Consider the following 13,818-nt stretch of genomic DNA (forward strand, 5'->3'; position numbering starts at 1 on the left):
AATGCCTAGGTTATTCCAGTCTTCCCTTGGAATAGACCATTGGGATACATTTCCCCTATAGGATGAAGAAAGAGAATTGTAATTATATATTTTTGAATAAAAAATAAAAACAAACAAAAACGAACATCTAAACAAGTGTCTTACTTGCTGGAAGTCCAACCATAACAATAACCTGAAAAAAAAAAGATGGGGAAAAAAAGCTGTTGATGAGCGATGGAAAATTAAATTTTTTAAAAAATATCTGAGATGTCAATTTTTTATACTCAGCATTGTCATGCCATCATATGTGTAATAGTCATAATAATGATAATAATAATAATAATAATAATAATAATAATAAATAATAATAATAATAATAATAATAATAATAATAATAAATAATAATAATAATAATAATAATAATAATAATAATAATAATAATAATAATAATAATATTAACAATAATATTAATAATAATTTTAAATTTAAAAAAAAAAAAAAAAAAATAATAATAATAATAATAATAATAATAATAATAATTAATAATAATAATAATAATAATAATAATAATAATAATAATAATAAATGACATTTGTTGAGGAATTTCAATGAGCCAAACATCTCAAAGCGCTTAAGAATGAGCTTTCATAGAGCGCAATCTCCACTAAACATGCTCGAAGCACTTTACGTGTATTATCCAATGTGTAACAATGTCAAATGGAAGCTTCAATTCAATTAACAAAGATGTTTTGGGTTTCCCCTTTGTCAACAATTTGGGTAGCTGGGTCTGCTAGATTTGGTGGAAAATAATTTGCGATAAACTAGCATCCAATCCAAAGGGTAGCAAGCAATTGCTATCGTCCGTTTCACACTCAAAAAGCTGGGATAAACTTGGACTCCATGAGCCTAATGGTTCTTAAGGAGTCCTTTATCACCCAATTGGTGGTCATGAAAAAATATCAAAAAGCTGCATGACGTCCGTTTCCTTTACTCTATACTTTTTATTCCTCACCTCTTTTTCTTCCAAGGTAAGCTGACAGCCAGAAGGAAGAAGAGGGGCCGATGATGACAACTTTCTCTGTCAAAATAGAAAGAAATAATGAAAATTGATAACATATCATACACAAGGGAAAAAAGAAATGAAAATAAACATGAGAAGAAGAATATATATTTTTAAAAAGTCCCTCACGCCCATAGAGCCAAATTTTTTACAGGTTAGTGTAGTACTAAATCGATAGTCTTAAATGTTTGCTACCTTTTGGCTAGGATGCTAATTTATCACAAAACACATTTCATCAAAACTAGTAAATCCAGATAATTAGATGGGGAAAAAATCTTGACAGCAGCCAGGGTCCAAACCAGTTGCTTTGTGTTCAAAGCAGATGCTCTATCTCTGAGCTAGTAGAGACCAGTGCTTCCAATGGCCAAATACAAAGAGTAAGGAAAATTGCTGGGGGTCTAGGGACAGCTAAAGGCACCCAGCAGGGTCCAGGGACAGAAGAAATTTGAAAATAATGTTTTGAGGGGGTCAAAAATTATATGTCTTGAGAGCTCTTATGATGAGGGTAGTGATGATAATGACGATGACGTTAATAATGTCAATGACATCAACAAGATGACGGTACTGACGATAATGACGACGACATTAATAATTGAAGCGGCTATGTGGTCTGGTGGTATGACACTTGCTTTTGGATTGGAAGGTCCTGGGTTCGAGCCTCACTTGGGGCATAGTTGAGTCCTTGGAAAAGGCTCACATTCTCTCACTGTACTCAGGTGTAAAATGAGTACCTGGTCGTTAACAGCATTGTCTCTGTCAGAAAATTGTAATATTGCCTAACAGGCGTCATATCCCGTCCAAAATGTTAAGTGTTACTGTTGGCAAGGGACCCCTTGTAAAGCGCTTTGAGCATGCTTAGTGGATATTGCGCTATATAAAAGCTCAATTAAAAATATTTTTTTTTTTGAATAATGTCAATGACATCAACAATAAAAAGATACTCACTGGATCAAATTTTGGCATTGTAAATGGAGCTTTCTTACGTTGGAGGAAAAATTCCTCTGGTGTGTAAAAATCCACTCCAATGTTGAGAGCAAACTGTGAACACACATAAAGAATTATAAGGGGACTTCATGAAAAAATTATTGACAGTAGAAGAGGTGGACATTTTATTATTATTATTATACAAAACTTATCTCATCAAGTAGTGATTATAATCAACATTATATTCAAAGTGACACTGAGCTTCTAGAAGCTGTGGACAGTTAAAAGTAATGAAGAAAAAAGAATAGAACAGCTTTGAAAATAAAATAAAATTCTATTGTTTTTTTTTTTTGTTTTTAAGGATTTTACGGCACTTGCAACACATTAAGGTCATATCAGCGCCAGTAAAAAGGAAGAAAATGGGATAGTAAAAAGCTCTAGAATTACAATTAAAGCACCCAAGAAAAGGTAAGACAAAGGGGAATTGGTTCAAATAAGAAACAGGTGTAGATTCCAAGAGCACATTATCACAGTACTTAATTTGAGATCACCAAAAGTCTCAGCCAGACACAAGCACAGGTCCCACTAATTGTTTGCTTTTAAGGGTTTTACGGCGCTTGCAACACATTTAGGTCATATCAGTGACAGTACAAAGGAAGAAAACGTGATAGTAAAAAGTTCTAGAATTACAATGGGAACAAATAGGGATCAGATGTAGATTCCAAGAGCATACCACCAATGTACTTAGTTTGAGATCACCTGTAAGTCTCATCCGGACACAAGCACAAAATACAGAGAGAAATACACTCAAATGCTAACATTATACATTAAAAATAACAAATATAATAATACATAACAAAGAGGTGATTTACAAGGTAAAAAATATCATCTCCCAAAACAATAACTATACATTTGACCGTTTCCCTCTCAGCCAGGACTCCGACGAGGGCCAGGAAAAAACCAAGTAATCTCATCCCAAGACAAAGACAGAAAGCTTGTTGGATAAGATATAAGGGGATAGTATGTACCTCCTTGCCCGCTATGGGAGGTCAAGATCCCCACCCAGTAGGTCCCACTAAGAGGAATACACTCAAATGTTTACAAATCATATATAATACATAAACAAAACATATACAGTGCATAACAGAGAGATGATTTACCAGAAGAAAAAAAAGTCATCTCCCAAAACTAACCATTCATTTGACTGTTTCCATCCAAGCTAGGGGATCCGACCAAGGTCAGGACAAAACCAAGTAATCTCATCCCAAGACACAGACAGAAAGCAAGTCGGAAAACGGATATAGGGGGATAGAAGACACAGTAAGAACCTCCCTGCCTAGTATGGGAAGTCAGGAACCCCACCCAGAATAAAATACTAAACACGGAATGTTTTGTTGGGCTCAAAACCCTTCAGGTCCATTTGTAAATCAGAGTTACGCCCCATTACATCAGAAACTGGAGAGGTAACAATTTGAGTACGGTGACAGAATGTGAATAAAGAGCCTTTTCCAAGGACTCAACTATGCGCCGAGCGAACCTTCCAATCCCAAAGCGAGTGTCATACCACTAGACCACATAGCCGCACAAGTAAAAAGTATGACCTTTGACCATTTTATGAACACAGCAATCATCAGTCCCCTCTTAAACACCATTTTCCTCTTTGTGTAAGGAAAACTGTGAAAAAAAAAAAAAAAAGGAGAAATAAAAATATGGAAGCATGGATGAAGAAATTCCACATACCAGTCGGTCGCTTAATGAAAAGTCTTTTTTCTTCTTTGGCTCCCAATCGGCAGGCCTTCCTGCAGCATCTGTGATCAGAAACACAAGCAATCAAACACATTGATATGAGATAGGCACGTCATTGATAAAACACAACATATGAACCATGGATCTGTTCATCAAATCATTATCCTGCTCACTCCCAGTCTACAATTTCAAGATTGAGCTTTATATAGCGCAATATCCACTAAATGTGCTCAAAGCGCTTTACAAGGGGTCCCTGGTCAACAGCACATGTAGGACAGGACATGACGCCTGTTAGGCGATATTACAATTTTTCAGACATAGACAACGCTGTTAATGGCCAGGTACTCATTTTACACCTGAGTACGGTGAGAGAATGTGAGTAAAGAGCCTTTTCCAAGGACAGAACTATGCGCCGAGCACGAGGCTCGAACCCAGGACCTTCTGATCCGAAAGCGAGTGTCATACCACTAGACCACATTTAAGGCAACAATAATAACATTGAGTAGAAATTTCATTTTAATTTGGGAAAAGAAACGATGTGGACATTTCGGGTTTCCCCTTTGTCAACTTTGTGTTTCATTCCTCATGTTATTTTTGTGACAAAAGGAAAACTTGAAACATCCACATCATTTATACGGCTATGTGGTCTAGTGGTAGGACACTCGCTTTTGGACCAGAAGGTCCTGGGTTCGAGCTTCACTCAGCGCATAGTCCTTGGAAAAGGCTCTTCACTCACATTCTCTCACCATACTCAGGTGTAAAATGAGTAATTGGCTGTTAACACCATTGTCTGTCGAAAAGAATGGTAATAACGCCTAACAGACGTCATGTCTTATTCCACAACTTCCGTGTTGCTGTTGGTCAGGGACCCTTTGTAAAGCGCTTTGAGCACATTTAGTGGATATTGCTTTATATAAAAAGCTCAATTTTTTTTCTTTTTATTTGTCTTCATAAATTAAATTGAAATTTCAATTCAATTTTATTATTTTTATTAGAGCTTATTAGTTTCTTAGAGCTTCTGGCAGCAACTTTTGAATTTATAGGCATTAGATTCAATGAGCTTTTGTTATTCAATTTAGTCACCTCGTACATTGAAATTGTTATCATCATGAATAATGAATGTCAACCTTTTGAATCAAGCACAATATTCTTATACTCTTTCACAATCACTTGGAGAATGATCTTACACTTACACCCAATTTATTTGATCTGAAACAAGCAACCCAATAAGTTTAAAACTTCTTCAGAGCCATAAAGCCAGTGAAGTCGGAATTTATCCCAGTTTCTATAGCGTGAAACGGACAATAGCAATTGTTGATATCCTTTGGATAGGACACTAGTCGACAAGGGTTTAAAAAAAACACACAAAAAAACAACCTCAACAGCATCAGAATCAAAACAAGTCCCTTTGGTTGAGAAGCAAATGCTCTTTTTACTGAACTATTAGAATGTGACGTCCATTTACAAGATGGCCATACCTCCGATGTAGACACAGGAAGGGCTGTCAATGGATATGCCTCCATTATACTGCAAGAAAAATAAAAAAAATAATAAAGAAATTTAAAATATAGTCTATAAATATTAATCGGGGTTGATGGTGAGAGAAAGTGAAAAAGGAGGAAAATTTCAAACATTTCCCTTTTAATGTTTGTTTTAAGGGTTTTACGGCGCTTGCAACACATTTAGGTTATATCAGCACCAGTAAAAAGAAAGAAAATGGGATAGTAAAAAGTTCTAGAATTACAATTAAAGCACCCAAGAAAAAGTAAGACATAGGGGAACTGAGACCAAATAGGGATCAGATGTAGATTCCAAGAGCATACCACCAATGTACTTAGTTTGAGATCACCTGTAAGTCTCATCCGGACACAAGCACAAAATCCAACAAAGAGGAATACACTCAAATGCTTACATTATACACTCAAAATAACAAATATAATAATACATAACAGAGAGATGATTTACAAGGAAAAACAATATTATCTCCCAAAACTAACTATACATTTGACTGTTTCACTCCCAGCCAGGGCCAGGACAAAACCAAGAAATCATGTTGGAAAACAGACATAGGGGGATAGAAGACACAGCATGTACCTCTCTGCCCACTATGGGAGGTCAGGAACCCCACCCAGTTTCCCTTTTAAGTTCATTTTAACAGCAATAGAGATAAAAAACTAGCATTGATAGTCACATAACCCCAATGTCTAAATCCTGCCCCATCAATGTTTTTGTTTATTCATCTTAACAACGCCACTATCACATTAACTCATTCGTCTGTATCTAGTGTTTAATTCATCCTGTTTTGTTGATAAAGGGGAAACACGAAACGTCCATATTATCTGTTTTCTTAGATTAAATTGAAGCTTATATTCAATTTCACATTGTTTTTTATCTCTCCAAGGTGCCAAATCAGGCCTGTCCAAATTATATTTTTAAAAGGAGCTTTTTTATATTGCGCAATATCCACTAAACATGCTCAAAGTGCTTTACAAGGGGTCCCGGCCAACAGCAACACTTACCATGTAGGACGGGACATGACGCCTGTTAGGTGATATTACATTTTTTTCTGGACAGAGACAACGCTGTCAATGGCCAGGTACTCATTTTACACCTGAGTACAGTGAGAGAATGTGAGTAAAGAGTCTTTTCCAAGGACTCAACTATGCGCTGAGCGAGGTTCGAACCTAGGACCTTCCGTCATACCACAAGACCACATCAAGACAATTGTCCGCTATGCTAACCTGGTTCTTGAGCTTCCTCCACATGCCATCCACTGGTTTCCTGTATTTGCCTTCGTGAGTGGCCACAAACACTTGGACGGGGACCTGAAGCTTGGACACAATGTTCTCCAGTTTGGTTTTCAAATCCTCAATCCTGATTTTACCACGGGCAACTCCGAGCTGTAAGTGAGATGGAAGGAAAAAGTGTAATTGATGTTGATGGCTTCAAAATTTTACCCTATGTGAATAAAGCTGTAAAAGTCAATAAATTAATACATAAATAAATATATAATAATAAATAAATAAACTTTATCCATCCATATGGAAATCGGTTATACAAATGTGAATTACAAGAATGAATAAATAAGGGTTTTTAAACTGTATTTAACTGTTTCTTTAAACCTGAGATTTTGTATAGAGCAATATCCACCAAACGTGCTCACAGCGCTTTACAAAGGGTCTCTGACCAACTGCAACATGTAACATGTAAAACATGACATGTTGCCTGATCACTGATAGACGATTTTTAACGGTCTTTGCTTCGTACCCAAAAGGTACCAAGTTCGATTACCCGCCTCGTTGTGTGGTCTTGAGCAAGTCACCTTGCCTTAGCTCACTGCAGCTGATGCCTGGGTTATTCCAGTCTTCCCTTGGAATAGGCCTTAAAGACAAATTTCCCCGTGTGGATGAATAAAGGGGATTTAATCTAATTTTATTTCAGGGATAACATCAAAGTAGACATTATAACTGTCTTTAAAATTCACCAACCTGTCCATGATAAGTGAAAACTATGCATTTAACTGCTTTATAGGCTAGCAGCTCTGGCACCAGAAATTAGTTTTCAAGAGGTTTTATTGAATTAAAAATCTTTAAAAAGGTCTCAGAATGGGGTCGAAAATTTCGTAGTTCTACAGAATTTTCATAGTGGTAGACAGGTCTGTGTATAGATAATACTGAGGGCCTGCAGTCCCAGCTGAAGGAAACAAAGCGGCTATGTGGTCTAGTGGTATGACACTCGCTTTCGGATCAGAAGGACCTGGGTTCGAGTCTCGCTCGGCGCATGGTTGAGTCCTTGGAGCAGACTCTTTACTCACATTCTCTCACCGTATTCAGGTGTAAAATGAGTACCTGGCCGTTAACAGCGTTGTCTCTGTCCTATAAAATTGTAATATCGCCTAAGAAGCGTCATGTACCATTCTACATGTTGGCTAGGGAGCCCTTGTAAAGCACTTTGAGCATGTTTAGTGGATATTGCGCTATATAAAAGCTCAATTTAAAAAAAAACAACAAAAAAAACCCCCCCAAAAAACAGAAGAGGATTTGAAATAGCGGAAATTTGAGATCCACGACATGAGACAAACCTGATTGGTGAAAAACACCAACTTGAATCCCTCTCGGTGTAGCTGTTTTAGTTTCCCAAAAATTTCAGGAAATGCAATTCTGTAAGAATAAAGGGGGAAAATTAATGATTGAAGATTTTATTTTATATCATGGATGGAGAGGAGAGCAAGGGGAGGTAACCTAAAGTTTATAAATTATTTTCCAACAGATTTTTATATAGACTTAAAAATGAAGGATTCAGAGTTTGATCATTTGCTTTCTCTGCTTTTTAAAATTGCGTAATATTCGCAAAACATGCTCAAAGTGCTTTAAAATTGGGGTCACTAGCCAACAGCAACACTTAACATACAGGACAAGACATGGCACTTAATAGGCGATAGTATAACGCTGTTAATGGCAAGGTACTCATTTTACACCTGAGTATGGTGAGAGAATGTGAGAATGCGAAAGCGACAATTTTTCACTTACAGGGATAGAGTCAAATGTCAACAACAATTTTATCTAATCATGAATCAACTACAACCAAGCCTACCGACCACAACAAAAAATTTGATGAATTACGAAAATTTTGGCTCCAATTTCTCAATTTCATAAAATTATTAAAAAATGAAAGTCGATGCCAAATTACATAATTGTAAGGATTTTGAAATGTTATTCAATCCATGTGTGATTAAATTGTAGATTTTTAAAGATAATTATAGCAACTAATAAACTACGAATTAAAACATTTTTAAATAGGCAATTCTGACTAGGACAATCAGCAGAGCCGATGGTGACAAAAAGTGAAAAAAGGACGAACATTTTAACCAATGCCTATTAGCCTCATTTTAACTGTATTAACCCCCCCCCCCCTTTAGAGCAATTGTGGGGTCCTGATAGCTCAGTTGACAGGGCACTCGCTTCACAATCAGAGGAATCAAGATCGATTCCAAGAGCAGTCAAGATTTTTTCCTGACCCCCCCCCCCAATCCTGCAGTGATTGGGTAGCTGGGTCTGTTAGATCTGGTGGAAAGTACTTTGCAATAGACTAGCGTCCTATCCAAAGGGTAGCAAGTAATTGCTATTTTCTATTTCATGCTAAAGAAACCGGGATAAATTCCAGCTTCATGGGCCTAATGGCTCTGAGGGACCACATTTTTTAATGATATATTTTCATTTGATACTCTAGCTAACATTTACAGTTTCGTAACTTTTACAAGAGTCATTTTTTCTTCCTTCATTTTACTATACATTTTATTGGCTCATTTCGACACCACTTCTGAACAGTGAGAAACTGTTCTTGTATGTTCCACCAGACATCAACTCACTGTCAATACATTGATTGGGGAGAGGAGGGTGTAATTTTTTTTGAAAAATAAAGAAATTCTCTCTTTGACTCCAAATTTGGAGATTTCCGCGAATCCACGGAAAACATATCAGCACTGATTCAGACCTGTCGAATACCAAAATCTAGAGGTGCCGAAATGAGCCAATAAAATGTATAGTAAAATATAGGGAGTAAAAATGACTCTTGTAAAAAGATATGAAACATAGTAAACGACGTTTCGGCATTTAGCCTTCTTCAGGTAAATGTAGAGAAGAAAAGGAAAAAATATATTTGCATAATGGTTAGTAAATGAGGAAAAGAGGATAATAAAAGAAAACATTGTATATGTAAAAATGTGTGTGTGTGTGTCAAAAGAGACTGAAAGAAATGATGACATTGAACGTTCAATCACCTCCAGTCATGTGAATCCACAGGAAAAGTTTTCCCAGACTTGGTGAGAATGATGGTTCCATCCACATCAAAACCAGCAATCTGGATAGGAAATATGAATTATACACATATCAAATGAGTTGAAGTGGCCGAGTGGTTAAGGTATTGCACCATGGCCCAGAAGGTCCTGGGCTCAAGCCCCGCTTCAGGCACTTTGGTTCTTTTCCTTGAGCAAGATTATTAACCCCCAAATTGCTCACTTGGACAACATGGGTGATTCCTATTGACATCAGACATCCTGTTTGATGAAATATCTATATTCCTTCATGGAATGCCTAGGCAACGATATCTTATGGGGTCGTGGTGGAAGGGCATAATAATAAATATCAATGAGTAGGATGGTTCCATCCACATCAAAACAAGCAATCTGGATAGGAAATATTATTTATACACATATCAATGAGTAGGATTCTCTAGGAAAAAATGTTTGCAAAATGGGATGAAAATGTTAATCGATACAAGAAAACTGTTCCATGATTGTAACGATGTTGGTATATTTCAAAGACCATCAATAGCCCCCAGGAACACCCAAGGCATTTTCACCGTCATGGCCATTGAACATTGCATAAAACTTGGACCTGCACTTACTTGAATGTGCACATCTAAATAATGCCAGTCAACGTGGATATATTTGCAAAGGTCTGATAACTGGACGCAATTATGAGCACGTTTTAATATTGTTGTAATGGAGAACATTTTGTGTTGGTTTGAGACTATTTCCATGACAACAATGAGCCCATAACAATTTGGGTTACCAGACCTACAAATAAGTTCACATTGATGTCAACCCAACTTGAGTTAAATCATAACAACGGTAAATTTGTTTTTTTGTTGTTTTTTTTACTAATTTAAAAATATTTTTTTTAAAACCCCAAAAAACAAAGTAACAAAACAAGATTGAAAATGTCCTCACCTTGTCTCGACTTTCCACTCCCTTAGATGTAAATACGAAAAGATGTTCATGCTGTGCCCAACTGTTTTCTTTTGCTACTGAGTTTGTTGATGATGATGATGATGATGACGATGACTTTTTCGCAGGATTGATACCAGATGATGGTGATGAATTGGAAGATGTTTTATTTTGCAATTTTGAATTGTATTTTGAGGAAGTCTCCTTGACTTTATCTTTATCAATTTTCTTTTTCATTGATTCTAGCTTAGACGCCATGAGTTTCATGTGTGTTTCCTCATCAGGACTGCTTTCCCCTTCCTCTACTCTGACCTCCATTTCACTTTCATTACTTTTATGCTTTTCCTTATGTTGATCCTTCACTGATGAGTCATTCTTGTCGTTCTCATTATAAGATCCTTGGTCATGTTGTTGTTTTGCCCGTTTTGATACCGGTACTTCATTTTCTGAGGATGACCTTTTTTTGGCAATTTTTTTCACATCATCTTTTTCCTTTTTGATGTCAAGGGATTTTCTGGAGTGTCTGTTCCCAGCTTCGTTTTCTTGCTTCGCATCAAGAGATGATCTGGACTGCCTGTTATCCAACGACTGATTACTGTCTTCCTTGGATGTTTTACCTTTAACTTTTTTGTGATTTCCTTGTCCTTCGTTTTGACCAAAGACTACCTTGTGAGGAAACTGCCCTGGAGAAGAAAAAATAAAAAGATGTACAAAAAGGAATTTAAAAAGTCCTAACAGAGCCAGCTACACAATCATTGCTGGGTGGACAGGGGTTCAGAAAAAAATCTTGACTGCACCCGGGTTTGATATCAGTCCCCTTTGATTGTGAAGGGTGTGCTCTGCCAACTGAGCTACCGGCACTCCTATGAATAAAAAAAAAATGAATATAACAGCTGCTGCACTTGTTCTTTACACCACATGACTTATCCTATAGTAACTGTTCCTTTGCTCCTCTATATTTTCAGAATTAAGATCAATATTTTTTTGTCTATTTAAGGGGTTTCCCAATTGCTCAGTTGGTAGAGCACTTGCTTCAGATACAAGGGGAGCGAGATCGATCCCTGGTGAAGTCAAGATTGCTTTCTGACCCCCTGTTCACCCAGCAGTGAGTAGGTAGATGAGTCTAGTAGATCTGGTGGAAAGTACTATTTCGCGATAGACTAACATCCTATCCAAAGGATGGCATACAATTGCTATTGTCCATTTCATCCTATAGAAACTGGGATAGACTGCAGTTTCAAGGACCAAATAGCTCTGAGGGAATACTTCAGCCTCTATAAAGCTGATTGAATCGTTAGAAACCCAATTATCTGAGTAGTTCTATATTTCATTATAAAACACAACTTTTAAAAAACAACAAAACGTTAAACGCTGAATGTTTCGGCTCAAAATACCTATTCAGTTAATAAAAAAACCCATTTAAAACAGTAATACCTCAAGTTCAATAACAGGAGGATTGGATTAACGATCTTGGCGTGTCAAGCTGAGAAAAACGATAGCCAATCAATGAGTAATGACAGTAGGTGTTTTCTCTAGTTATACATTTGAAAGAACCTCTACATGACTACATGGCACTGTAGTGAAGAGCACAAGTTCAAAGAATAGAGACACCAACAAGAAACAATAATATATACACGGCTATGTGGTCTTTGAACTGGAAAGACCTGGATTCGAGTCCTGCTCTGAGCGGTGCAAAGTTGAGTCCTTGGAAAAGGCTCTTTGCTCATATTCTCTCACCGTACTCAGGTTTAAAATGAATTCATGGCCGTAAACGGTGTTGTCTCTGTCGGAAAAAAAATGTCAAATCGCAAAATGGGCATCATGTCTCATCCCACATGTTAAGTCTAGTAGTGCGCAGGTCCAATATTGAGGACGAGCATAACTAAGTCAGTGGGGGGACGGTCCAGTATTGAAGACGAGTTGGCTTTGACGCCGAGTGCGCCAGTCCATTATTGAGGACAAAATCAACCCCGTTTATGAATGGAGTTGTTAACCTTTCTTCTATATTTAGAAATGCAGTAAAAATTGATTCTGATTGGTCAATAGTTTAGCTATGTCCTTCAACTTGTTAAAGGCAAGTTAGTGGCCTTTCAAGTCATAAACGAAGCCAACAAAGAGCACCCCCCCCCCCTCTGCCCACCCCCATGCCCTTACCACGCTGTTTTGCATGCTCTGGTCATCTGTTACATCTCAAACAAAGGACACAAAGAAATAATGTTACCCACGTGTGTGTGTTTGTAGAAAATTCCATTATTACATGTGTGCATCTGTACGTGGGCTCTTTGTGTGTATATGCGTGTGTTAGACGAAAACTAGGCTAATGTGTGTAGCAATAAGGTGTAATGCCTTGCTCCCTCTCATTCCACCACTCAACTATTCAAAATAGAAAGATGACTGTTACAGGTTTCATAAATTCTTACTAAGTTTGCTCTCTCTCAATAAATATCTTATTTCCCTTTAAGAAAATGTAAAGGTTGTACCATAAATTATTGCTATTAGCTCAAAAAAGTATATTTTCTGGGATGGGTGTAAATATTGAAAAACTGCTAGGCGAGCTGCCATTGTTTCAACTGATCAGCTGTAGCAACTAGGCACTGTCCAGTGTAACTTCCGGAATGCAAGGCAGCGTCACTTGAGTTAAGTGTTGCTGTTGGCTAGGGACCCTTTGTAAAGAGCTGTGAGCACATAGGTGGATAATGTGCAATTAAAAACTCAAGTTTTTTTATAGACACATTGCTGAATCTGTAATGTTTACCTGCCAAGATAAAAATAGTTGCCCCTTCACCTACGTCTACTTCATTCTTCAAACCAATCTCAGCCCCATCCACAGTTGAGCTGTTACTACCGAGCTGCTGAACTTTGACCTTTCTCTCAGACCACACAGAAGTCAGAGCCACTGAAAAAAAAAAAAGTATTATCATTATTAATATATTACCATCATCATCATCATCATTATTTTTTTATTATTATCAAAAGTCCCATTTTTTGAAGGGGAGGCCTTCTGAAAGCTCCTACATCCCCAGTATTCTTGTTCTAGTAGGGGTTTTGGGAGGGGGGAGACTTAAAAAAGAAAAAAAAACAAAGTTTCCCTCCTCCCAATCCCCCTACTAGAACATTATAAAAAACAAGAATACTGGGGGTGTAGGAGCTTTCGGAAGGCCTCCCTCTTGAAGGAAATAAGCGGACATTTCTAAATTGGTGTTACCCCGACGACTCCCTGATGTCATTGGCCAATAATGCATTCCAGCAAATATCCAAGTAATATGGACACACCAGTGTGGGTTATTATTGGATGGTGACTTCTGACAACTAGATAGTTTGGCATGAAAATAAAAAGAAACTTCTAAAAAAATTATCGATCCAACTTTTCCAACAGATGTCT

General features: G+C 37.1%; 1 protein-coding gene across 1 annotated transcript in view; it reads right to left on the reverse strand.

Annotated features, from left to right (window-relative positions):
- The window catches only part of LOC144977466 (uncharacterized), a 28,536-nt gene that overhangs the window by 13,379 nt on the left and 1,339 nt on the right, over positions 1-13,818 (reverse strand). The window contains exons 2-11 of the mRNA XM_078922714.1: positions 13,192-13,332; positions 10,440-11,119; positions 9,489-9,568; positions 7,791-7,869; positions 6,451-6,609; positions 5,188-5,236; positions 3,704-3,771; positions 1,985-2,077; positions 992-1,057; positions 145-172 (exon numbers count right to left, since the gene is read on the reverse strand). Coding sequence (XP_078778840.1) covers positions 145-172; positions 992-1,057; positions 1,985-2,077; positions 3,704-3,771; positions 5,188-5,236; positions 6,451-6,609; positions 7,791-7,869; positions 9,489-9,568; positions 10,440-11,119; positions 13,192-13,332 — 1,443 coding nt within the window. The remainder of the gene's footprint in view (positions 1-144; positions 173-991; positions 1,058-1,984; positions 2,078-3,703; positions 3,772-5,187; positions 5,237-6,450; positions 6,610-7,790; positions 7,870-9,488; positions 9,569-10,439; positions 11,120-13,191; positions 13,333-13,818) is intronic.

The sequence above is a fragment of the Berghia stephanieae genome, chromosome 7 (assembly GCF_034508935.2).
Source record: "Berghia stephanieae isolate SIO BIC M18660-M18661 chromosome 7, UCSD_Bste_1.3, whole genome shotgun sequence".
Lineage (NCBI taxonomy): Eukaryota > Metazoa > Mollusca > Gastropoda > Nudibranchia > Aeolidiidae > Berghia > Berghia stephanieae.